The sequence below is a fragment of the Diadema antillarum genome, unplaced genomic scaffold, assembly GCF_040938485.1.
Source record: "Diadema antillarum isolate AM-2024a unplaced genomic scaffold, OU_Dant_1.0 seq00000197_RagTag, whole genome shotgun sequence".
Lineage (NCBI taxonomy): Eukaryota > Metazoa > Echinodermata > Echinoidea > Diadematoida > Diadematidae > Diadema > Diadema antillarum.
Window position 1 is genome coordinate 1,443,700 of NW_027271259.1, and position 26,576 is coordinate 1,470,275.

General features: G+C 39.3%; 1 protein-coding gene across 1 annotated transcript in view; it reads right to left on the reverse strand.

The window, feature by feature from the left end:
- Window positions 1-26,062, reverse strand: part of LOC139728779 (complement C3-like) — a 53,643-nt gene extending 27,581 nt beyond the window's left edge. Inside the window, exons 1-11 of the mRNA XM_071639719.1 lie at window positions 25,988-26,062; window positions 24,359-24,409; window positions 20,071-20,213; window positions 18,656-18,798; window positions 17,956-18,184; window positions 12,269-12,481; window positions 9,043-9,151; window positions 8,522-8,623; window positions 7,511-7,699; window positions 6,677-6,752; window positions 4,944-5,103 (exon numbers count right to left, since the gene is read on the reverse strand). Of these exons, the coding sequence (XP_071495820.1) occupies window positions 4,944-5,103; window positions 6,677-6,752; window positions 7,511-7,699; window positions 8,522-8,623; window positions 9,043-9,151; window positions 12,269-12,481; window positions 17,956-18,184; window positions 18,656-18,798; window positions 20,071-20,213; window positions 24,359-24,409; window positions 25,988-26,033 (1,461 nt within the window). The 5' untranslated portion in view covers window positions 26,034-26,062. The remainder of the gene's footprint in view (window positions 1-4,943; window positions 5,104-6,676; window positions 6,753-7,510; window positions 7,700-8,521; window positions 8,624-9,042; window positions 9,152-12,268; window positions 12,482-17,955; window positions 18,185-18,655; window positions 18,799-20,070; window positions 20,214-24,358; window positions 24,410-25,987) is intronic.
- Window positions 26,063-26,576: the final 514 nt, after the last annotated feature.

Consider the following 26,576-nt stretch of genomic DNA (forward strand, 5'->3'; position numbering starts at 1 on the left):
TCCGCTCGCTCGAATTAAATTCTCCTGATATTGCTGGCAGTAATTGCCAGCAGTTGCGCCCGGTGCGCCCTTCCTTAATTTCCAAAGCGAAAAAATTTAGCTACAAACGGCAGTTTTATTGGGGACTGTAAAATGTCAAAAATTTTCAAGCTCACTCGCATTAAATTATCCTGATATTGCTGCCAGTAATTGCCAGCAGTTGCGCCCGGTGCGCCCCCCCCCCCCCCTTAATTTCGAAAGCAACAAGATATAGCTTCAAACGGCAGTTTTTTGGACTGTAAAATGTCAAAATTTTCAAGTTCGCTCGCATTTAATCTTTATGCCATTCTTCTGATGTTACTGCCAGTAATTGTCAGCAGTTGCGCCCGGTGCGCCCCCCCCCCCCTCTTAATTTCCAAAGCGAAAAAATATAGCTACAAATGGCAGTTTTGTTTTACTGTAAACTGTCAAAATGTTCAAGCTCGCTCTCTTCGCTCGCTCGCACTTAATCGTTATGCAATTCACCTGATGTTGTTGCCAGTAATTGCCAGCAGTTTCCGCCCGGTGCCCCCTCCCCCCTTAATTTCCAAAGCGAAAAAAATATGGCTAAGAACGACAGTTTTTTGGACTGTAAAGTGTACAATAATTTTTCAAGCTTGCTCGGTCCGCTCGCTCGCATGTAATCGTTATGCTCGCCCTGATATTGCTGCCAGTAATTGCCGGCAGTTGCGCCCGATGAGCCCCCCCCCTTAAATTCTAGAGCGAAGAAATATAGCTACAAACGGCAGGTGTTTCTTTTTTACTGTAAAATGTCCAAATTTTCAAGCTCGCATTTAATTGTTATGCAATTCTCCTGATGTTTGCTGCCAGTAATTGCCGGCAGTTGCGCCCGGTGCGCCCCCCCCCCCCCCTCCTTTATTTCCAAAGCGAAAAAAATATGGCTCCAAATGGCAGTTTTTGGACTGTAAAATGTCTAAATTTTCAAGCTCGCTCTCTTCGCTCGCTCGCATTTAATTGTTATGCCATTCATCTGATGTTGCTGCCAGTAATTGCCAGCAGTTGCGCCCGGTGTGCCCCCCTTAATTTCCAAAGCAAAAAAAAAATATGGCTACAAACGGCAGTTTTTGGACTGTATAATGTCAAAACTTTCAAGCTCGCTCGCTAAAGAAATGCTCGCTCGCTCGCATTTAATTGTTATGCCATTCTCCTGATGTTGCTGCCAGTAACTACCGGCATTTGCGCACGTTGCGCCCCCCCCCCCCCCCTCCTTTACTTCCAAAGCGAAAAAAATATGGCTCCAAATGGCAGTTTTTTTTACTGTAAAATGTCAAAATTTCAAAGGTCGGTCTCTTTGCTCGCTCGCATTTAATTGTTACGCCATTCACCTGATGATGCAGCCCAGTAATTGCCAGCAGTTGCGCCCGGTGCGCCCACCCCCTTAAAGGGTATGTACAGTTCTGGTTGATGTGAAGATTTAGCTTTTAACGTTTTGTGAGATATTCAGAAACCACTCTATGAGATGTCAAAGAGCATGCAGTTCTAAGGGGTATCAAAAGTTTATTCGATGAAAATCTTTTTTTGAAATGGCTGAGATATCCAAAAACAAGGTGAAACAAAGAGATACTGATAAAGTTGGGGCATGTCGCCTTTTATTATTAACACCTTTTGGGATATCTCAGCCATTTGAAAACCAACTTTCATCAAATAAACGTTGAATCCTTCTTAAAATTACATGCTCTTTCATATCTCATAAGAGGCTTTTCATTATCTCACTTAGGAATGTTCAAAACATGAATCCTTACCTAAGACAGTACTGTATATTCCCTTTAATTTCCAAAGCAAAAAAAAAAAATGGCTACAAACGGCAGTTTTGGGACTGTAAAATGTCAAAATTTTCAAGCTCGCTCGCTCCGCTCGCTCGCGCATGGGTGTAGTCGTTATGCCATTTTCCTGATATTGCTGCCACTATAATCGTTTCACACCGTCATTCCATAATCCATTTATGGGGGGGGGGGGCAACCCCCTCCCACAACCTCCCCCCTTGTTCGTTCCGCTTGCTCGGGCTCGGTCGTGTTCATGACATCACTGTAAGAATTATTACTAGAAGTTTATCTAAATTATACCATTTATAGGCAAATTGTTCAATAACAATTTACTTCAAAATGTACTGCTACCTTAAACAAGTGGGACTGTTTCAAGTCGACAAAATAAGCAGAACACGCATCAAACTGCACCATTTTCAACATCAAAATGCAAAAAGTTATCACCGTGGAAGGAGGGGGGCAACCGGCACTTCCATCCCCCCCCCCCAAAAAAAAGATGAAAGCCTAACTATTTTACGCCGGTGCCGTTTCCCCGCTTGGTTTCCCTCAAAAAAACAATAGAAGTCTAGGGATTGAGAGCTTCCTATATTCCAAATGTCTGTCAAAAAAATCTTGTTATTTAGTGTCAAAACGCACCCCCCTTGAAAAAAACTGGTGACGCCCCTGTAGACAAGGCTATTAAAATCAAGAAAATCGTAAAAGAAGGTGTCAAAGCAGAGTGACATGTCTCGTAAAACAGATTTTTAATGCGACTTATTAAAAGATATTCGCGCCACTGAGAAATCGCGAGTTAAAAGTGACTGATTTGCTTCACCGATATTCGCTCCGAAACTGTCGTCTTTTTCGAGCCCTAGAATACAATGTCACGAAATGAACAAAACCCTTTACGAGCGCAGTAGGACATCGAGGCCGCCATTCATAAACCACGTATTTCTTCGTGAGCGGGTGCAATATCTGGCCTGTTTTTAGTCGCCTCTGCTTTCTCGGCTGAGACATTAAAACATCATTTTTTGACCTTATATTGTACCGAAACACTTTGAGTTTGACATCGAGAGTGAATTGAGTGATGACAGTGACAATGACACTGATAGTGACAGTGGCAAAGTCAGAGTGGTAGGAGAAGCGAGGGAGAGGCGACGGATATGGAAGGCCGCCGCGGACACAATTCGTTTCGGGCATACATGGAAACGGGCACACTGCCTCTGCATACGTATGCCCTAAACGAGCTACGCCCCGCAACGGCCTTCCATAGACGGAGCCCACTGTGTGGATGGAGTGGTAGCACAGCGCACATTTCGTGACATCATAATTTTGGTCACCAAAATTTTGTCGTCAGATCGGGTTCTGGTGGTCATACGAGAGTCTTAAAAAAAAAAAAAAAAAAAAAAAAATCTCTCCACCGTTCTGGAGACGTTTTTAGTTCCTGAAAGTTAGTTATTTATATTCCTAGAGACTTAAGCTTTCCAGAAATGTATAAATCACCTTGTTTATGAATATCGTCCTTTTTTTCTCGTTCACCATACTTTAAATGAAAAGACAGGAAAATGCGTGCTAATCCTATACAAAACAATGGACAGCGCACCGTCCTCAAGCGTATTACGCATATCATATGAGACGCGCTGTGTTTGATGGTTTTTAGATCATGTTGTTGCCAAATTTTTACCTCCATGAAATAATCCATATAACTTTAAAATTTCGTTCTTCAAAATAATCCCCTTAATCGAAAAAAAAAAGCTACGACTATAATTTCTAAATCTTTTTAAGATAATGAAAAATACCACTACCTTTGGAAATGAATGATGTTTCTAGGTGTACAGAGTTTGTACTTTAATAGCTCTCTTTTGTATCGTCATGTAGGGTAGCCATTTGCTTTGTTTCCATTTTTATCTTTTATGCTTCGTTTTTTATCTTTTATGGTTTGTTTCCATTTTATATTCATTCATTCATTCATTCATATCCATTTGCTTTGTTTCCATCTTTAACACGCGCCTTCCTATCTTGTTAACTCTACTATCTTTGGCACGCACTTCAGTGCGCGTTTGAAAATCTCAAAAATGCACATCTTAAACTCCCAAGTTCATTGACCCTACCTGTCAAAGTATCAAAAATCCTTCATGAATTCAATATATATATATATATATATATATATATATCGGAATACTACCAAAATTTGATCACTTTTCACTTGTGTCATTCTCAACCTTTCCTTTAAAAGTTTCACCCAAATCCGTTCACTACTTGTTTAGTTATTTTGCATACGGACAAACAAACAAACAAACAAACAAACTGTAACGAAAGCATCTCCCTTGGCGGAGGCAACTAGAAAAGCACTCTGAGAGCGCAGACCTCCGCCAAGCAATTACTTTCCACCGATGATCTTGCTCTTCTACAGAGATCAGTGATTTCCACTCATACGAATGCATGCTGAAAAATCCCCCGATTTCCCAATATAGAAGCCTTTTTGTAACGTCATAAGCCCCCAGCTGCGCCGTGGCTTGCCTCGCCCTATCAAGAGCACGCACCTTAGTGCGCGTATAAATGAAAACCAAAGATGAAAACCTCAAACAGTCAAAAATGCGCAGCTTGAACTCGCAAGTTCATTGATCCTACCTGTCAAAATATCGAAAATCCTTCAAAAAAATCCCTTTAAAAAAATCTGATCACCACAAAAGTTTAATCATCTGTTCCTTGTAACTTTTTAAAGTTATTTTGCGCACGGACAAACTAACAAATCGATGGTAAATGAAAACATAACCTCCTCCCTTGGCGGAGGTAACAAACAAACAGAGAACAAACGGAGGGATTGATTATCATCACGTCTGTTTGGTGTGTTTTTTTTTAACTAGGAGATTATAGTGAAAATACATTGTAACAATTTGAAGAACGAGGAGCCCGATTAATTAACATACTCAATAGTCACTGCAACTACTGTAATAAATTATACACCATAACATGTAGATATAGACCTGCTACAAATATTTGAATAAAAATTGCCCGACAATTCTCGATCGATTGTTTTATCATGACCATGACAAGAAGATTATAAAGACTATCATCATGGAGAGAACATTCATCACATTTTGTGTTTGTCAAGTTGTGCTGCGCTCACTACACATTTTATGTGATGAAACACTGACTTACAATCATTTCCTTGTGTATGACGGCATGGTTCTCTTCAAAAGAGCCATCGTCAATCTGATTTTCTCTGATCAACCACTTGACGCTCCCAAGAACATGCTCCGGGTCCACTCGCGTAAACAGCCTTGCCTGACTGAACACTTTCACTACGAAAGCGGTGAGCCTGAAAAAAAAAAAAAAACCAAATATCCCGTAACCATTCCGAAACCAGTTTCGGTATAAGGCAAAGGCATTTCGCACTGTGTGTGTGTGTGTGTGTGTGTGTGTGTGTGTGTGTTTGGAGAGGGGGGGGGGGGTGAGGAGAAGAGGGAGTGGTATTTGTAAATTAGGTCAGGGGTCAGTATTTTTTTGTTTTAGATTTTTATTTTCTCTTTTAGCTGCAACGTGTTGTGGCTGTTCCAAATTGGCCCGTAGTCGGATTGCGTAGGTTACATTTAGATGAACTATCGTAACTACATGCAACGATACTAGAAGTTGACGTGCGCTATTATGATACCCTCAACATCACTAATGTGACCAAACCATTATATTGAATGGGTTGGTCAAATGCCGGTTATTTAGTGATTGGCTAAACACAGTCACGTGATGGAGGCATATTTGGGCGAACATTCTTTGTAATGTTCCCCCATGGGAAAACATTTTCACGTAACAAATGACAGAAGGCCTAGGACCGCGCGCACAGTGAATTTGGCTCTGCGCGAGCGAGCGATCGAGTGCGTTGTGCTGGTGGGTGGTTATACGTTGACGTTGACGTATTTGACTAACCCATATAATATAACAGATGATGACTTTTGTTGTCGGGAACATGTACCAAACGTTCCACCCGAAGGGTTTGAAATGCTATTTCGGGAGGCTATCAGTCCCTCGACTTCGTCTCGGGACTTATAACCTCCCTCAATAGCTTTTCAAACCCTACGGGTGGAACATTCGGTATATTCGCTCCCCCGCCAGTCATCATCTACATAATAATAATACATGCCATATATATTTTAAAATAATGTTCTACTTTATTGCTCCAAGTTTCCATGTTTCCATACTACCCTATGCTGGCATTGGAAGGAAACATGCAAGTTATGCTCAGCCTATAATTATGGCAAGGTGATTTTTTTGTTTTGTTTTGTTTTGTTTTGTTTCTTTTTTTGATAAATCTAATACTTTAGTAATTACTGCAAGATGATGTCACAGGCGAAATCCTGGTTTTGGAGAGTGTTCTTTTTTGTTTCTGTTTTTGTTTTTTTATGTGAGCGTATCCAGGTAATGATCTGAAGTAAAACTGTGCAACAATTTAGATATTCCTTTGGCCATATAAATGATAGTGTTATGAATCATCATAAGTTTAACATGCATTTGCATTGCACATCAGCTTCTGTGAGTAGTAGAGGCAATTTCCGCAAAAATGTATAATTAACTCATTGGCGGATATCATGTTGTCTCTTAAGGTTTTCCGTAAATGAATTGGGAAATATTACTTTAAAAAAGGAATAAGGCCCGGAGAATTAGATAAACTTATTTCATAGTAAGCATTGAAGCATAAAAGTATATATAATGTAATAAGTTCTAAGCTAATCCAATGACTATAGAATTATCGTATCACACAGACAGAGTTAAAAAAAAATCCCTATAGATTAAGAAAGGCCTGGAACATTAAAATCCACCTGTTTTGCGACACAGATATTCGTTTCAAGCTATACAGTACGTTTGCCAATAAAATTATGATTATAGTAATGAGCAATCACCATGTACTTCCAGGACGATGTGTAAAAGCGGCGTAGGCACCACTACGTTGGCGGTATCTCAGCTCACGATTAACCCCTAAATGATCAAACGACAACGAACAATCACATGTTAATCCAGGATAAGACAGAACAGATCAGAACAAAACAAACAAACAAACAAGTAATACAGTATGCATTCAGACCGCACTGAAAGGGGCACTGTCATACATGGTTAGAATATTAAAAAGGAACATTTTTTAGATATTATTAAAATTGTTTCTTTCTATGTAGTTGTTGTTGTCATTGTTATCTGCGCCGTAAACCACTAAGATTGACGAAAATTTAAAGGAAGCAAACACTTGTACGTTGTTATTATTCAGGATTCTGATAGATTATCCAATCGTTGATTATCAGTACTTTTACATATGCTCGGAGGGATTCCAATGAAAGAAGAAGTAATGAATGCTCGGAAGTATGTTTGCTATTCCAGATCAAAAATAATTACCGAATGCCTGAATCGTTCCGTTTTATTTTCAATTCTGCTTCGTTTGTACTTCGTCACTGGCCACCTCAGTCCTCTGAGTTATGTTACAAACACCAAAATGGATATTAAATTTTGTTAATGATGTACGTAAGTACTATATTACTACTACACTCCCTTCACGTTGTAGCGGTTATCATGCCGAATCCTGGCTATCATTATCTATAACAGCTAAATCAAATTCACTGGCTTTTTACAAATGTCATCCTGTACTGATAACCATTTCTGACGGCGCTTTCTTAGTTACTGTTTCAGACTAATTAAGATTACCTGAACTTGGCCCTCGTTCAAAAATGCATGCACTGCATACTTACCATTTGCTATGTAGTCATATGCTCTCCTTTCCATTTCCTGAGTTTCTTCACCAATAACTCGAAGGTATTTGGACACGTAGAGCGTGGGACCGAGTCTGATCATGGTCTGTTCTCCACACCCTGTAGGGACCCTTATGAGACCCTCTAGTCCCCTTATTGGATCAGCAGCAATTGTTCCAAGTGGATTAGCTACAGATACAATACCGTGATGATTTCTTATAATGGCGTGAAGTGGCATATGTCAAAAGTTTTGAGAAAACTTGGATACAATAACAACATGATTAATTTAGCATATCATATTTGTACCAGGCTCGACACTGACAGTTTTTTCCCTCTCTGTCTCTCTAATGGTTCGTTTGGGACACTAAAATCTTTAAATCTGAAATGTTTGTGATCCGAGAAACGAAATGTAGTGGCCCGAAACAGGAGAAATATAACAATCCATTTTACATTTTTGTTGCCCGATCACCACCGAAGATAACCGTTTTCGACTTTCGATGGACTAGCATCAATTTCCAGTGGCCCCGGGCCACCGTCCGCTTTGATTTTTTTTTTTTTGTATTTAATATTTTTTTTTGTATGTATTTGCAAAATCAAAATAATGAAAATGTTCATTGTTTTACATCACCTCTGAAAATGAGAAAACACGAAACTGCATTGCAACGCATGTTATGTTGAATCTTGCATGGTTAATGCAAACTCTGATCGCAAAGTCAGATTTTGCCAGAGGAGTTAGAGACTTACTCGTCTTGAGTTGAAAGATTCGTTGTAATTAAGATAAAAATGGAACGCACCGAGTGGCATTATAGTGCAGGAATGAGTATAGTGCTCTGTCAAACGCGAGAATGCAGCCTTCACATTTTTGCTGCCGGTAAGGTGGAGCAACACGCCCTGCCAGGAGAGCATTCTGGTAGCTCAACGGTACCTGTCAAGATTTTTTGCTCTGATATTTGCAGTAGCTTGAATCGAAGGATAAATTGACTGAGAATAAGGAAATGATATATGACTTACCAATCATGCTGACAAGGCACGTCTCGGTATCCATGATGGAATCATGTGGAAGAGACACGTTCATTTTGGAAATTTGACGTCTGTTGATGATGCGCTGGTTAACTGTGGAGTTCATCAAAATGACGGAATTAAACAATGACAGAATTAGCCCCCCCCCCATCTTCATGAATGAACTTGAATGTATACAATCACTAGTGCTGTGTCCATATGCAAACCATGTATTCTATTGCGATCTAGCGATTATATCTGCGAAGTTTGGTGATTTTTGGTAATGTATTTTAAAGGAAAATTAATTTCAAACTAGAAACATTGAGCCCTAGTTTGGATCCACATGAACAAACCTGAAACTACAGTCACTGAGCCGTACTAGCTCATAAACTCAAGCTAAGCTTTTTTACCCTTGGAAATGAAGAAGGAGATTTGAAAATATTCCTAAGTGTGAGAGCCTTGGGCCCCCTTACATTAATTATTTTTAAAATTCACTTTTACCAAATGTTTACAGGTAAGAGAATGACACTTACCGTCGATGTTCCCGGGGGCCTGCGTAGTGACACCGCCTTCCCCATTCACCAAAATTTCGCTTGGGTCAAGGGTCAGAGATCGGACAGATCTCTTCCGCACTCCTTGAGCCTGATAGAAATAAAGTATTAAGAAAAGATCAGAAACCGGAAATTGTTCTTGCAAAAACCAACATTTCACTGCTAACAATTCAGAGGAAGAGGCTCATTGATTGATTTCGCAGCCTAGTTGTTCGAGTTGTTAGTGAATCAAAGGTAACAGTCATTCTCTAAATCCATTTAAAGTTTGGGAGGATGTGTACATTCATGAGCACAAAATCATCGTTCTCTTCATTGCTCTTGAAGAAAGAGCGCTTTAATGTTCGGAAAACAAAAACAAGACAAAAATAAAATAAACGCATGCTTGTTGGATGATCTCATGAGGAATTGCGTTGTGTTGGTCCATTAAAGGTAGTCGTTACTTTTCCCTCTTCAAACCATGAAAAGTTGCAAGGTGTACGATACCAGCGCCACTTATACCCTCTAGAAGACTTAAAACTCATTACCACAATTAAGACTTTGAATATTTCACCCGTGTGATGCTCAACCTTCCCTAAACAAGAGGAATATGCTATACACTCTTCGTCTTGTAGTTCCCTATTATGATAGAATTCCAATTATACGTTATACTTAATCGCATGATTTAGGAATTTTCGAGCATGCATTTACTTTTTTTGAGAGTCCAAAATAGTCTTTCTACATCCAAGTAAAGTGATGATAACAATAATAATGATGATAATAATAATAATAATAATAATAATAATAATGATAATATTAAATCATAATAACAATAATTATAAGGATAAATAACCTCTCTCGTTTATCTTTATCAAGCTGCGTTTTTCACCGAATCCAGCATGGATCACGTAACGGGGTTTTTGCTATGATGCGCCAAAAGGAACCATGTCTAGCTGGTTCTGTTACAATATTTTACTTCCTCGCTAATAATTTTGTTACAAAATTGATCTTCTTCTGTTGATTTTATTGCTCTTGATTTTTATATAGTTGGGGTTATTTTGCACCGAATTACTGATTCTTTTAACAGAACCAGATGTGGTTCATTTTCTTCTTCTTCTTCTTCTTCTTCTTCTTCTGATTAAGTCTGCCTCCTTCAATAGACTGAAGATTCTTGCAGACTGTGGCTATCTACATTATAATACAATTTATTTACAGATATTTACAAGCACATAGAAAATTTGACGAAAATAACTAGCCACTGTGATCAACCGTTAGACGGTTTCGAAATGATCCCACAGATGGCGCCGAAACAATTTCTGACGACAGGGAATTCCAGTTCCTTACAGTTCTTGGGAAGAAAACGAATGGCGATGCGATTCAGTTCTCGAATATGGTATACAAATATACTTGGCCTTGACAGTTTCCTGTTCAAACTATGGGCAGAGGTGACTCCAAAAGAACTATTCACTGAGGGGCGCAGCCCCGAAGTGAATAGTTCATTTGGAGGCGCCGAGGCCTATAGTTTTAACAAGAAACTTGAAATTAGGCAAAGTATATTTTGTTTTATATTCTGGATCAAAAATTCAAACAAAAGAAAGGAAAAATGAGGGAAATGCAAAGCAAGAAGTCGTAAACGTGGATGCGATGTTGTGAAGGGATCCTGCATCGACCATTCAACATGCAGCTAGCTAGCAGCGTACGATGTAGAACTGCTTTGTGATGTTGTTAATAATTAGGGAGCTTTAGATTTTAGACGCGCGGACGTTCAGAGGGGGAAAAAAAAAACATGATCTGAGCGTGCGCAGTAACTTGACCCGCGATACTGCGCATGCTCAGATCATGTTTTTTTTTTCTCTCGGAACGTCACCGTCGCCAAAATTTAAAGCTCCCTAATGTTACAAGCGCGACGCGACGCACGGTGCGAAGCAATTTGCGTAATGTCAGAATTGTTTTTATGACGTCACAATCGTTTTGCTAGGAATTGGTACATTTTCAGAGTGACGGTATATACGAGCAGTGCGCATAGAAATTGATACATTTTCAGAGTGACGATACGAGCAGTGCGCAATGTCCAAATCGTTTTGTGGCGTCACGATTGTTTTGTTAGAAATTGTTACATTTGACAGGCTGATGGTGCAAAGCTGCGCACATTTTCAGAATTGCTTTGTGATATCAGAGAAGTGACGTCATTTTTCAAATAGTACTCTATGCACAGAACTCTGACTCTATGGCGTGTCAACTTTATGAAATAGCTGAAAATACCTTTAATCACGTGAAGCTCTTTCAACCAATCATCAGAGGATAAATTTTTGATCCAAGATATAACATACAAATATACTTTGCCTTGAGAGTTTCTCGTTAAAACTATGGGCAGAGGTGACTCCAAAGTTTGGAGTCACCGAGGCCCATAGTTTTAACAAGAAACTCGAAACTAGGCAAAGTATTTTTGTTTTATATTTTGGATCAAAAATTTGAATAAAAAGTGAAAATCATTTTATATAGGCCCTAGGCTTAGCCGCACTGCGGCGGCAGCGCAGCGCCTGCAATACGCAACAGTGCGAGAGATCGGAAATTGAAAAACGTAGTGGCCGTGGCACCGCCAGAGTTGCCCGTCGCATGTATCCAAGCGCTCGTATGGCCGCTGCAAACCTGAACACTAGAATTCGGGACCGGACACGGACGGGTACACTTGATTGTAAAGAAGGGTGATTGTGACATCATTTTGCAAATAGTACACTATTTGCAAAATGTCGTCATAAAAGTGACGTCATTTTGCAAATAGTACTTCATGGAGTGTCAAACACACCAACACTCTAAAATAGTTCAAAATACCTATAACCACGTGAAGCTCTTTTAACCAATCAATAGAAGACAAGTTTTTGATCCAAAATATAATACCTGATAAGAGTGTGGTTGCGAGGCTCTCGTCAACTGAGTAGCCTGTTTGATAATATGGTCCTGTGCTGAAAGAGGAGTAAGATTATTGTGTATTTTGTACATCATAATTAGCCTGTCATTTTCTCTGCGCTGTTCCAGAGTGGTCCAATCAAGTTCTTGTAGCATTTTGGTGACACTCGAGGTGTTATGGTAGCGATAGTTATGGTAGTATGATATGGTAGTGTTATTTTGGCGTACCATAGCAAAAACCCGGCCCATTGCCCGTACCGTGCTCGGTGTAAACGCGTCATTATTTCGTTCCAACTACGACATACACTACTAAAGTAGTACTTACCACAACTCGGAGTTTCTTCTCGACCGCATCTATCGCATCGCTAGACCTTGCCTTCGCGTGAACCCTGATCGGGTGCTCGCCAACCTCGATAGGGAGAACAAGAAAGGTCGCGGTGTTGGCATCGTTGGGAGGGACAGTCAAGGTTCGACGTATGGGTCCCCTTGCACCGCTGCCTGCACATAGACCTTCCGGAACGGTGAAGTTAACATCAACCTTTGGAAGAGAAATGTGTCGATGATGGAGAGACAACGTTTAAGACCGATTCTGTGAGGCGGTTTGTGTTTTATCGGCATGGGCAGCGCCATTACTGCGGTGTCTCTGCCGACCCCCCCCCCCCCTCCCCCACCCCCTCCCTACATTAGCACGCGCACGGAATGAAAAAACTGATGCATGGTTGTTTTAACTTTTAGTCAATAGGCGTCTCGTACTGAGTGCATGAACCTTTGTTACAAGTGCGTACTCCTGCTACAATTGCGCGATAATCATGTTGCCCGTGAGGTGGGGGAGAGGAGGAGGGGTGGTAGGCTGGGACACCGCAGTTTGAGCTAATCGCTGTGCCTGCTAAGGTGCAAAAGTGTAAATTGGTGCAAAACCGCGAATTGCCGCCTAAGCTGGCAGAAAATAGAACGGTAGCGGTCTATCACCTGATGCGTACAGTACACACAGCTGCTGGATTTGCACACACGTGTGCCGCGCATGCGATCGTGAGGTATAGGTATAGGTACACAATAAATGGGCAATGCACGCGACTCGAGCTCATCTTCTGTGCCGTATACAGTAGAAGTTTACTGTTTTACTTAGCATTTCGACCGAGCAATTTCTAAAGTTTCGAGAGAAGATTACCGTGTGGAAACCTTGTCAGCTGGTTCTTGTATATTAAGTGTTTTCAGTTTATGTTATCGTTCTACATCTAATGATTTAATGAATGATAATGAATTGGAAAACCATGTTGTATTGGTCATGTGTTGGCCTAGCCATGTCTTGCAAATTATTTACAATACGCTTTACTGTATTTCTACTGAATGAGTTGGAACAATGAACGATGACTCAGTATTACGATCTTTCAAGAAAGAAGTAAAATTATAATCAGTGGAAGGTACTTCTTTAGCAAGGGTGGGTCCTATGTCTGTAAAAAACAAAAAAGTCATTAAAGGCATCAGCAATCATCGTGCTATTTTCAATGCACTCATTATTCAACGAAATTCTAGTGGGTTCCTTCTTTTGACTATTTCTATTCAGCACATTATTAATAATATTCCAAGTGGCTTTAGTATTATTGTGATACAAATCAAACTGAGAGCAATAATAATCATTCTTCGCAATTCGCAATAAAGAAGTCAAGGTATTTCTATACTTAAAAAACATATTTTTACGAGATGCATCTGAAGGATTAGAACGGAATCTATAATAAAGTTTATTTTTCCGATTTATACACCTGAGCAGAAATTTCGTAACCCAGGGTTGCCGGGCTCGACACTTGTAATATTTCTGCTTAATAATCATAGGGGGAATACACTCATTGAAAGTATTACATGTCCATCAATTTATCATATGCAACATCAATGTCATATTCATGGAGCACATCATTCCAATCTGCCTCTGATAATTTCTCTTTCAATCTAGAGATCTTTACGTGCGTTAAGCTACGAAAGTATCTTGGTTGTGCCAGTTTAGAATGATAATCAAATTACCATGAAGCTCATGCATGATAGAAACATGCAAACAACACATTATCCCAACTCCTGCAACCACCATCAACAACAACAATAACGATAAAAATGACGACAACTGCAAGAAGATAGTAATCTTTATGAGACTGAGATGAGCCTTAGATCTATGCTATGTAGAGTTCTCATACATGTACCTAGATAGTTGCGAAAACCATTGATTTGAACGCCACGTTGTTTCCAAACTATAAAGGGACTCTAGATCTTCCCGAGCCGCCCTCGGTGTTCCCCCATCCGTACCCGATCTCACGCTCTGCCGATCACGCTCTTTGGTTTTTGGTGTGTTTTTTTTTTTCTACCAGCTTAGGCGGCAATTCGCGGTTTTGCACCAATTCGCACTTTTGCACCTCAACATGCGCCCAGTGCCACAAATGGTCTGCTGCCCTCAACGAACCCGAATCGGTCTATAGGAAGAGTTACATTGCTCACTTTCTCTTTTTGTAAAACATCATTCCTGCGTTTGATGCGATCATGGAATGGAGGATCCCAAATAGATATGATAATGAATTGAATTGAATTGAATTGAATTAAACTGAATTGAATCGAATCGAATCGAATTGAATTGAATTGAACTGAATTGAATTGAATCGAATTAAATTCAATTGAACTGAACTGAATTGAATTCAATTGAATTGAATTGAACGGAATTGAATTCAATCGAATTGAATTGAATTGAATTGAACTGAATTGAATTGAATTGAAAAAGATAAGGGATGCTTCATTTCACTGACGCTAACTAAACGTTGGCGTACAAGTGTGGACAATTTTCAAATGCTCAATTTGAGTTAAGATAAACGCTCATTGGATCATTATAGAGCTATAACTTCAGAATATCTAAGAATCTAACTTCAGGGTTTTTTTAAGAATCTGGATCTATAAAAGAGCTATAAAAGATATTATATTAAAAAGTACAGTAGACCATGGTCTGAAGTTTATGTGTACAAGATATGACTGGGTTATACCTTCTTGTCAAGTAGTATTGATAACGTGGTGTTGCAATAAGACACTTAAATGACCACACTGTCAAGTGACCACACAAGCACATACACAAAAAGAAGACTAATTTTGGATAGTGTGAGCATGGATCAAAATGCTCTCTTTTGCGAAATTACAGTTAAAATTTACAATTAAAGGTATTCAACTACAGTATCTCTGAAATTGCAAGAAACAAACTGCATGGCTTGCAGCATGTTATTTTATGATATCAGAATAATACTGTTTTGTAGAATGGTAATCGCTGTTGTTTCGTAGGTATTAATTGAACGGAATTAAACTATTAAGACAGTTACTAACAGGTTAACATGTAGTGTTTTCTTGTGTGCAAAGAATTCCGAGAATTCATTTTATTGCGTTATACGAAAGCATCATACTTCATTATCATCCTTATCATTCGAAAATCAAAGCAGTGCAAGCGACAAAATTGTAAAAAGGTCTTACAATGGATATGAAACTTATTTCTTACTTACTTAAAGGGGAATACTAAAGAAATAGAACTATATAATTATGAAGTGAAAGAGTGGGACACATAGAACAATTTGTCGTTTACATCGTTTAAAGTGGCCTTTTTGAAATGGAGTTAGAGGATTTTGAAAATTTACACCTGTCACCCCCCTGAAATCTAGGTCACAGCGTAAATTTCGAGGCTTTGCCGATGACGTCATGGGATGAAAGGAATCGCGCAAGGTCTCGAGCGCCGCAGGCCCCCGCGCGCATAATGCATGCATTGTATCATACAAGTTGTTGTAGATAGTATTTGCATACAAGTTTAAAAGTTTGTTTTTCGATGATATGCACGACAACGTACGTTAAGGCCATGCAGTGATGATCAGGATGATTTCTTGGTGGAATTTGAATGTGGGAGCGATGATGAACTGAGTGATACAGTCAGTACACACTAGTGATGATAACGATGATGAAACTAGTGATGATGACCCTGGTGAAGTTGGAGAGATAGATGTTGCTGACGAGCCGCACGGCGGGGCGCAGGAGGGAGACGCTACGGGCGAGCTAGTGGGGAAGGCCCAGGGCGGTTCGGTTGAAGCGGAGGGACTTAGTGGAGATTGGCAGTACGAGCCCTTGCCACACGGCAGGTCAGGGGACAATGTTGGTGACGCAGGACCAATGCCAGGTAGACTTCAAAATTTAGATGGGTAAGATTTTTTTTTTTTATTCTGAACTGAAAATGAACCGAGCTTAGTGCTGACTTGATCTCGTACTTCAGAGCAGCAGTAGGCCTAAACTGAACACAGCCCAGTCGCTGTAAGTAGCGCAGCGTCTGGTCGGGCTACGTATTATCAATCACATCACACTCACTCCTAACTATACACAGCCCAGTCGCTGTACGTAGGTACCTTACGTCGCGACAGGTATTCGCACAGCGTACTTACAGCGTCTGGTCGGGCTAACTCACTCCGTACTCCCGTTCACAGCTCATCAGCATTCTATCTAGCAAGAGCTAGGTACTGCACGATCCATTCATTACTTCACCGAGTCCTTCAAAGTTTTATCACTATCGATGAAAATCGCAGTGCTCTGTAGCGTTTATTTTATCACCAGATAGGCCGGCCGGCCTAGTCAAGACTTCGACCTAGCCGATGCCCGCGCATTGATTGCGTGGTATCTAGCATTAGCGATCCACGTACGCCGAATGTTTCGCGAGTTTTTTTTTTAATTATTATTTTCGCCAATTTCGCGAACCTGGTGCTTTTTCCGAATTTAAGAACACGAGAAAATATTAACTCTCTTTCCGTATATATCTCCCCCTTCCGTGGTGTACTCCACAACCACGAATTTAAGCACTCGCTAAATTATTGGCAAGTCCCGTTTCGCGAAAAAATAGACTCGCTAAATAAATGTATATGGCGTACACAGCTGTAGTACTACCGAGGAACTGCCGATATAATACATTGTACGTACCAAAGAGGTACGAAGCTCACGCTTCTCCGCTCTTTGATACACGGAGGCTACTGCACTGCGACATACGCGGCCGGTGATGGGCGCATGCATGTGACTGATCGACTACGAAGCACCATCGTACAGGCACTAGGCCTGACAGCTTCTGTATTCGTGGCCTAAATAACACGTAACAGACTCTATTTAAACGAGGAAATGTGTGATTTCACAGGAGACTTGAAGTAGAAAACAATTTTATTTCATTTTTTGTGACATTCTGATGAAAAATGTCTTGAGATTTCAGGGTATGAGCCTTGACATCACGCTCTCATCGAGAGCATACATAGGTAAGCTTAGGCTGTTGTGTGATACTTCCGGGTTTGCCTTTCATCCCATGACGTCATGGACACGCCCCCAAAATAACCACGGACTTTCCGATTGAGCATGATTCAGGATACAATTTTTCTAAGCAGCCGTTCTCCAAAACGCAATTTTCTAAATGGATGAATCAAAGGCCGCTGTGTTTAACATGCTCTATGCTTGAAATGGGGGAATAATCCAACAACATATGCGTTTCCTTTAGTATTCTGCTTTAATCTTCTCTCTCATCTCCTCTGTTACTTCTCTGTGGACTGCCTCAATACTTACTAACAGATTTAGAATTTTTATATAGATATGTAGGCCCATATGTATCTGTTTAATACAATAAATGAATATTTCAGTGGTTTTTTTTTTATATAGTTTTGTTATAATGGTTTGCTGATTTGCTTATTTTTCATTTAATCATAGAATTTTCATATCATACCAAAACCATTTATCGTCATGGGTCTACATCTTACAAGCTTAGCCTCTCAATAGGCCCCTTCACCGCATTGTTATGCATTACTCAAGTTAAACGTTCCTTTTTTCTCTCTCTTTCAATATGGAATGAAATATATTTTTAATAAATGTACTCGAATGCTTTGTGAAATACAATTTTTTTTCCAATCTTTCTGTACAATCGATGATCTTCATCAGACACTGCAGTATCTGCATTTTGTATACTCTGAGTGCCATTGTTATCTGTACCTGTAGCTGTACGTTCCTGTAGTTGAAAATCGTCGCTAACACCTGCATCTGTTCCATCCTAACCACTGAGTACGGCAGGTGAAGCTGGATGAAGAAGTTCTGGAACACTCTGACGGACGATGGGGGCGCCACGCACATCCCGAGAAGTCCTGACACACTGACGGCGGCCATTTCCCATGTGGTAATGCTACTTGGTGCTGATGTTTGGTATGTGAGCGCCGCATTATCACTTGCAGGGAGAGAAAACGAAGGAAGTGACAATGGTAATTGTGCCCATGCATTTACGACCAATACCTGACTTCTTAAAAGCCTCTCCGGTTAACCATTGTTATGCCCTCCCATCCCTTTCAAGAGAGGGACCTTCCCGGAAAAAAAAAATAGACGATTGATTCTTCAGTAACGTATTAAATTATGGATTTCAATGTTAAAGCAATGACATGATAATAATCTTTTGAATATCAGTCATTAACGTCATAATTGATGACGTGAAAGTACAGAACAGAAATAAACGAAAAGCTAAAAGATTTTATGGTCACAACATCTACCCATTAAAGTGTATAACAATTCCTTGAAAACAATGTTTTCTGCGTGAATAGATCTGGTTTATTCTCAAAAGGTATTTCCATTACAGTAACAATAAAGACTTACACACAAAATGACATTTTAAACACTGTATAATAAATAATACAACACTCTTTACCCCATTTCCAGTAGCTCAAAAAACCACGTCTCTCTAAAATCCTTCCGAACTTCGGCGTTGGCATTCACCTCCCCTACGTCTTCGTCATCACTCGAACGAAGAACAAAGGTCTGGGTCCGACTTTGGCAGCATAGCCTGAATTCCTGTAATAAATTCCGCATTGTATTTAGTGTTGCATCGCAAACAGCTCCATTATTGTGTGAGCTTCATATTTATAACTGTATCAAACGTCTTTGAAATAAATGATGAAATATCCTTAATGGGCATATTTCCTCCTCGTTGCATGAAGCACATTGCCAGTCTCATCGCTATTAACATTTTTTATTCTTTATTATCTTTTTTTTTGAAATTCCCCTAATTGTTAAGTTTCGTTGCAGGATAAAGGTCAAAAGTCAGGATAAAGTTTTTGATGCTAAAGAAAATGAGCTTTCGTTTTGGGTTTTTTTTTTTCTATCTGTGTTTTATTTTACATTGCTAACAACGATATGTGACTGTGCACCTCAAAACGAACATAAAGTCGCACACACTGATTTTGCGTGAGGACTGAAAATAAGTGAAATGGGTCAACCTAGCCGAACTTTACTTTTTCATATTTTCTGAAAGACTCGAACATTTTTGGTAGAATAATGTGATTAGGTGTGTCTTTAGAATCCCTTTTCCATTTCTGAAAAACCTTGTCCACACTCTTCACTTTCAACTCTAATAACTTTTGAAAGAATAGTGCTACTGCTTTGAAAGTTGGCATTAATTATGGACAGAATGTGCTAATGAGGCGTGCTTAATTTCAGATTAATTTGATAATCCCTTCATTGTTGTTACTCTGGGGGTTTACTTCCTGTTTTTTGTCCTATTCATCGCACAGCCAGCACGGTTTGGTAAAGATTAAGCGCTTGAATAGACACTGTACTTCAGATCCTCTTTTCTCAGTTCACACTTTTCCTGAGTTTGTGCTTTCTTTCCAATATTAAGATAGGTTAGGAGAGTCCATTTGATTTGAGTTATACATCATTTTAAAGCTTAAAGTCTGCTCTTTCAGAATATGGTCTTAACTAAAAATTCATGTCTGGCGACTTTGTGTTTGTTTTGAGGTGCAGGGTCACATAATTGTCTCACTCATGTTGAAATGTGACCGAAGATTTGTTTCCGTAGTTGAAGCATCGACAAACGTTGTTTCCCTTAGGGACTGAATAGAGCACAGTAGCTTGTTTTACTTTGTTTTTGCTTGAAGAACTATCAATATTTTCGAAATACTTACAAAGGATCGATCCAGGCAAAGAAAAATGTAGCGTACTGATGTGTGATAAACTCCGTGCGAGAATACATGTTAAAAAGAATCATTGCGTGGGATTTGGAGCACTACAACAGTCAGGCTTTAAACTAATAAACAATAAGAAAGAAAAAAGTGAAGTGCTCACCACTCTCTCATCTCGCGTGACCGAGTCACAAGTCCTTTTCAGCAGTTGAGTCAAGAAGGTACAGTCAGGGGTGTTCCCTTCTAACACAGTTCGCAAGCGAGGCCGGTCGGTCATGCACTGTTGAATTGTCGTACTAAAGCACTCTGTAAATTATTGATATTAAATGGAACGGGAAGAGATGAAGACTACGAATCAAGCACATTTAACTCTAAAAAGACTGGGCTATATTGGTATATAGCTCGAAAGACTGGGGCCTAAAGCCCCCCCCCCCCCCCCCTTAAGATCTCGGCCGTGGATTGCGCGATCGCCGCGGAAATTTGTACAATGGTAGTGTGTGATGTAATCTACAAGATCGTATATCTAAATTTTCCAAAATAGTCTTCTTTTATTTTATTTTGATTAATTATGTCATTTATGCGAGAAATCAGACTCTTTGATCTAAATCGCTAAAGAAAGCTCCAAAAGTGCTCATTTTTTGGTCTAATTATTCTTTGTGGTATTCTTCGCAAATGTACTTGAAAAAAAAATCGGTATCAAAATTGATTTCTTATTTATTTTATTGTTTTATGAATTTCTTATGTATTTCTTTGTTTTTTAGACCTTTTGTTTTGCTGTTCTTTTAAACGGAATTTGTGGCAGACACTTTTTGAACCATAAAACTACTAAAACAAATTAATTTTAGCCATTGAGAGTAAAAAATAAGCATATTTATATGAACCATGTGAAAAAAACTCAATTTGCATTGACTGTGTACACAAAAATCACATTTTTGAGCCATTTTCGGTCTCACGTGCATGTACAAAAAGTTATGTAACTTCAGAACCGTACCCCCGGGCGTCACAAATTTGGCGTCAAAATGTGCGGGAAACTTGAAAGAATAAAGTCATAGAGCATTGCGTGTTGCAGAGTAATCGCGCGAAATGTCGAAGGGGGGGGGGGGACCTTTTAGGCCTCCCTCCCAGTCTTTTTAGGGTTAAGGATTTTTTTTTCCGAACACGATGTGATTTAATTCTTTAAGATGACACACGACACTTATTTCATAAACGAAATTTCAGAATTTGGCTTCAAAAGGTGATTATGTGTACAACCACACATGCCAATTACAAACCACGGCGATTACATTGTTGCTGAACAAAGAACACTTTCATGGCTGCATGAATGTATTACACCTGATTAACTGCATTAAATTTCTTTTTCAGTGTCATTATAACGTATATTCCACACCATGTGTACAGGCCCGCATTATTGATGCCCCTGCATAAATGTCTTCCTAGAAGAATATCTTCCTTTGGAGAATAATGTGGACAAATCGACAGAAATTACATTCACATAATCTGGAACAATTAGCACTGTGTTTTTAGGAGTCCCCCCCCCCCCCCCCCAAAAAAAGAAGAAGAAGATAATGATAATAAGTTCATTTTTTTTTCAGCTGAGAAGATGGATGGATAACCATATTCGGCTGCAATAGCTGGTCTTCCATTGGGTCCAGTTAGATTAAGGCGGGATCACTTCAAAATTAAAGACTGGCAAAGACGGGTTATCATCCTGACAACTGAACGCCCCCTCCCCCCCCCCCCCCCCCCCCCAGTTGTGTTGGAACATGGTGACCTTTTGAACCCACCATGGAATCGATCCGCATATAATTTGGGGGAATATGGTTACAACCTCCAGGTCTGGTTGTCATACTACTGATTACAATGCGAGGCAAAAAAAAAAAAATCTGACTGCTCTGGCCCCGCTCATGAACTATTTTACGACCAAAAAAGAACGGATATTATGAACATAATTAATTTTATGAAGGAGTACTGGTACCTTCTGTATAGGCTGACTTTTAAACAGAGTAATTTCATGCACATGTAAATGCACATGTAAATGAATGATGCCAACTTTCAATGCAGTAGCATCATTATTTCAAAAGTTATTAGAGTGGAAAAAGAAGAGTATTGACAGGTTTTTTTCAAAACATGAAGAGGACTCTATGAGAAACACCGAATAATGTATTCCACCAAAAACGTGTTCGAGAAAAACTGATGAAAACACAGGTCTCCTGTATGTTTTATGATCCCAAACTTGCACATAAAGTAGAAGAAGAGTTGTTCTTTCAGAAAACATGAAAAACTCAAGATTCGTTAGGTCGACCCATTTCACCACCTATTTTCAGTCCTCACACAAAATCACTGCGTGCGACTTTCTGTTCGTTTGGTGATACACGGTCACGTAATATTGATATAAGTCGTCTTCGAATAAATTTCAATACATCGCTTTGTATCTCTCGCTTTAGCAGACTGCTCAAACACCCCCCCCCCCCCCGAACAAAATATTAGAGTACTAAACAGGGGTGGTGGGGAGGGGGACTATCGTCCAACAAACAATTTTCTTCATGATGCGTAGTGTCAAAAATAGTTTAAAATTTAACCCCTTCTTGATACAAAGTAATATTGATTTTTTTTTTCAAATCAATCTTATTTCTCCCATTAGACAAGACAGAAAAAAACAGTAATTCGTATTGAATGTCTGTCACGCGCCAGCACTGTGATAAGCGCACCTATGCAAACAACAAAGAATGAACGGAGGTGCTCATATAGTGACTTTACTATGCAGCATGTCCAAAAAAAGAAAAAAGAAAACACAAACAAGCAAACACACACACACACACAACACCCACATACACACAGTTGGCTTCGGCATTGGTAACTTCCATTGATTATGATTTAAACTGTCTGAATGCTATTTCAGGGTCTAGATATACAGTGCGTATCAAAAAAAAACCGCAATAAGATTTGATTTTAAATTTGTGAAAATTGTGTTATTTTTACACCAAAGTGAGTAGCAACATCTTAAAGCCACACATCTCCTCTTTCCAATGATATCTTATTTATTCATACACGGTCATGGATGGCTGAGTAATCATTCTTTTTGGACAATGGATCAAATTGGACTTGGGACCAAGTTTAGGTACTGCAAGAATCAATGCATCTTATTAGAAATAAACAAAAAAGAGGGAATAATGAAATTAACTTTAGTGAAATTAATGATCGCAATTAATGAAATTGATGAAATGAATGATCACAACCTTACCATTGTCTTCTTTCGGATACTAGTAGGCCCTATCTCTTTTAACATTACATCCCATGCCCTTTAAACGTGACCACCATTCCTTTCCACACAGAAATAAGCTCTTTTCTCTCCAAGCATCTCACGCACAGCCCTGCGAATCATTGGGGCTTGGTGGCGTAGAGCTTCAAACTCATCAGTGATTCTTTTGTCTCAAAGTTGCAATGTCAGGTGGAGGGGTGATGAACACTTTGCTCTTAAGATAACCCCAAAGAAAAGAGTCACAAGTCAGATCAGGAGATTGTGTAGGCCACTCCACATCATGATACAAGGCAATCACCCAATTTCCAAATACCTCAACCAATCTGTTTGTACTGCAACTACGTAGTCGAGGGGCTGGTGCGCTATCCTGTGCCCACTATAAGCATCTGAACACACCCTTTGTAACACAGAAAATTTTTCCATTAATTAAGGAATCACATTTTCATTCAAAATTTGTAAGTATCCATTTCCGTTCATGTTGTTTGCAAAGAACAAGGGCTCTAGGAGCAAACCGTTTCCACAAAGTCCAGCCCAACATTCAACTTTCTCTAGGAAAATCGACGTCATAGTTAAGTGCAGAAACTGAAACTTGGTCCCAAGTCCAATTTGACCCATTATTAAAAAAGAATGATTACTCAGCCATCCATGACCGTGAAAGAATCCAAGATATCATTTGAAAGAAGAGATATGTGGCTTTAAGATGGTGCTACTCTCTTTAGTGAAAAGTTAACACAATCTTCACAAATTTGAAATTAAGTCTTGTTGCGATTTTTTTTTTTTTTTTGATACGCACTGTATAACGCCTTACCTACATTTTGCAGAATACCGCATTCAAATTGGCAGGGTGGTCACAGAGAAATGTGGATCGTTGTAAAGCAGGTAATGGGTCTGTTTTATCCCCAGTTTAGCACTTGGAAACTCTCGGAAATGCATTAATGTGTGAAGATAATGGACAGAATTTGAAGGGAAGGGATTCCTGACATGCTCTACAAAGATTCTCATTTCTCTTTGACCACTAAAGCAAATTGGACAGAGTATTCTGTAGGATGGGGGTAATAAGTTATAGTTTCATACCTTGAAATTGTATTTCGATTGGTTCCCTGTTATTAAACTTATCGTTGCGGAGAGTCCCGTTGTGTTTTCTTTGGGGGTCATACGGTTTTATGTATAGGAGAATGGAAAAAAGGCTTACCTGCAATTACACTTCGACGCCTTCTCGCAGGTGCCTGCCTGCATTGGGGCCCTAAAAGATGAATGAGAAAAACAAATAGTTATCCTCAGGCGTCATGCCACGTTTGTAGAAAGATAGAAACCTTTTGAATGACACAACTAATCTCCTATTACATTATCAATTAAACAACGAAAAAAATGATGATCCGCATTAACGTTGCTGTGTTAAATAAACACTTACAATCACCCATAAACGCATATCAACTTATATATCAATACACATACGCCCGTAGATAGACATACAAACTACCATACATCAGATATAAGGATTACACGATAAAGAAAAAGCAGACAAGAGATGTCAAGTATGAAATATAAATCTAAATGAGATATTGCTTTAAAAAAATGAAAACCTGCGGATTTTATAAAAGGTGATGATTTTTGCAGGAGGCTGTATATCAAACCAAGTTTTAATGTTTTAATGTTTGCTCTCCGACAATAAATTGAAATTCAGACTTTAAATGAAGAACACTGAACTCAGTATTTGGTGGAAATTTACAAAATGGCCGAATGCATCTTCTCTTCTATTGTTTTGTTTTTGTTTTTGTTTTGGGGTTTGTTTGGGGGGTTTTGTTTTTGTTTTTGTTTTTGTTTTTGTTTTTTGTTCTTTTTGGGGGGGGGTTCTAAAGTCGAGGTGTGTGTAAACGACTGCGTCGCATTAACACAAGATTTTACGGTATGTGTATCCGCGACTCCGACACTACTTCTTCTTTTTTTCTTCTTCTTCTTCTTCTTTCAGGAGGGAATGATCACATCATTCTTCTCTCGATAGCTGTGCACAGGTCACCCATACCGTCTTCACAATTGGGGGTTCTTGGATAGCCTATGCGTGTGCTGACTGCCGCCATCTCGAGCAAAATGCTATGTGTCACATTATGGAGCACTGCCACGAGAGAATGTTTTCATGAGTGCTGGTAGAACTCATCAAACCAAAATACCTTGGACTGGATCCTCAGCTTGGATATTAACCTAAAAGACTAAAACCCTCTGCTCTAAGTTCCTTACCCACCCGTTGTACTTGGCCTACATCATTACATGGAAGGAGAAGTATAATGAACCTTGCGAAAGTGTGATGTCACTGGTCTTGAAGAGTGAGCTCTCCTGCCCTTACTTTCCTGAATAAAATATTATTTACAATTCTCATATACAAAAAACAACAAACTCTAAGTGCTTCAAAATAGTTCTAAGATGTGAATTAAGAATAGAAACAACCAATGTAAAATTTTAATCGGTATACAAAATAAGAACTTTAGTCCAGAGTTAGTCTAGCATAAATCGTCTACTCTTGTGGTTTATTGAGAAATCTTTTAATATTTTAGGCTTTATTGCGAATTTTTTATGTGATAAGATATTTTTGATTCAATCGACCTACACATAAAATGATGATGATAAAGATGATGATGATGATGATGATGATGATCCACAGCACTTGCAAAGCGCCATAACATATCTGTTGTAGAAACATTCAGAGGCCCAGACACATTCATCAAGTATGATAACTCAGACATTTTTTTTTTAATCATTGCTCCCTGTGGTAAACAGTACAATTGCACCGTTAAGGTCAGCATTTTCCGCAATTACATGTACTAACCGTCACGTACGCTGAGCTCGAGTTGTGCGTTCGTAAGCACCGTCATTCCAGAGTTCTGTTATCAAAATAATTGAAGTATTCGAGTGAGATGTCTATGCTTCTAAGATGCAGATTACAATGAGGTACATGCATGTATAACTTTGGTCTTTCAACAAGTGTGAGATGACTTTTGTGACAAACTTCAAAATTAATGTAATGGAAATGGTTTACAAAACATTCAATCCTTTCAATCAGTCAAGTGTGAGGGGATGGGAAGTAGGCGGATGATTATGAATCCTTGTAACTCTCAAGTCACACTTGTCTACGTACACAAATGAATCGATCTCTAAAACATTCGAACAGCAGTCAGTTAATAGCCAGGGTTCGACTATAGAATATGATCATTTCATTTCCCGAACTGTCTTTGTAGAGACATGCACCAAGTAATAGGATCTGTGATATATACGTATTTTATAGTGTTTCCATTAGTTATTATAATCTATTGCAGACCAATCAAGTTTCACGTCTACGGCGGGGAGTGTCACTCCCAAGCAACCCATCTCACGCTCACCGGCCCAACAATCATTTTTCACCCTCCCGGAAAAAAAAG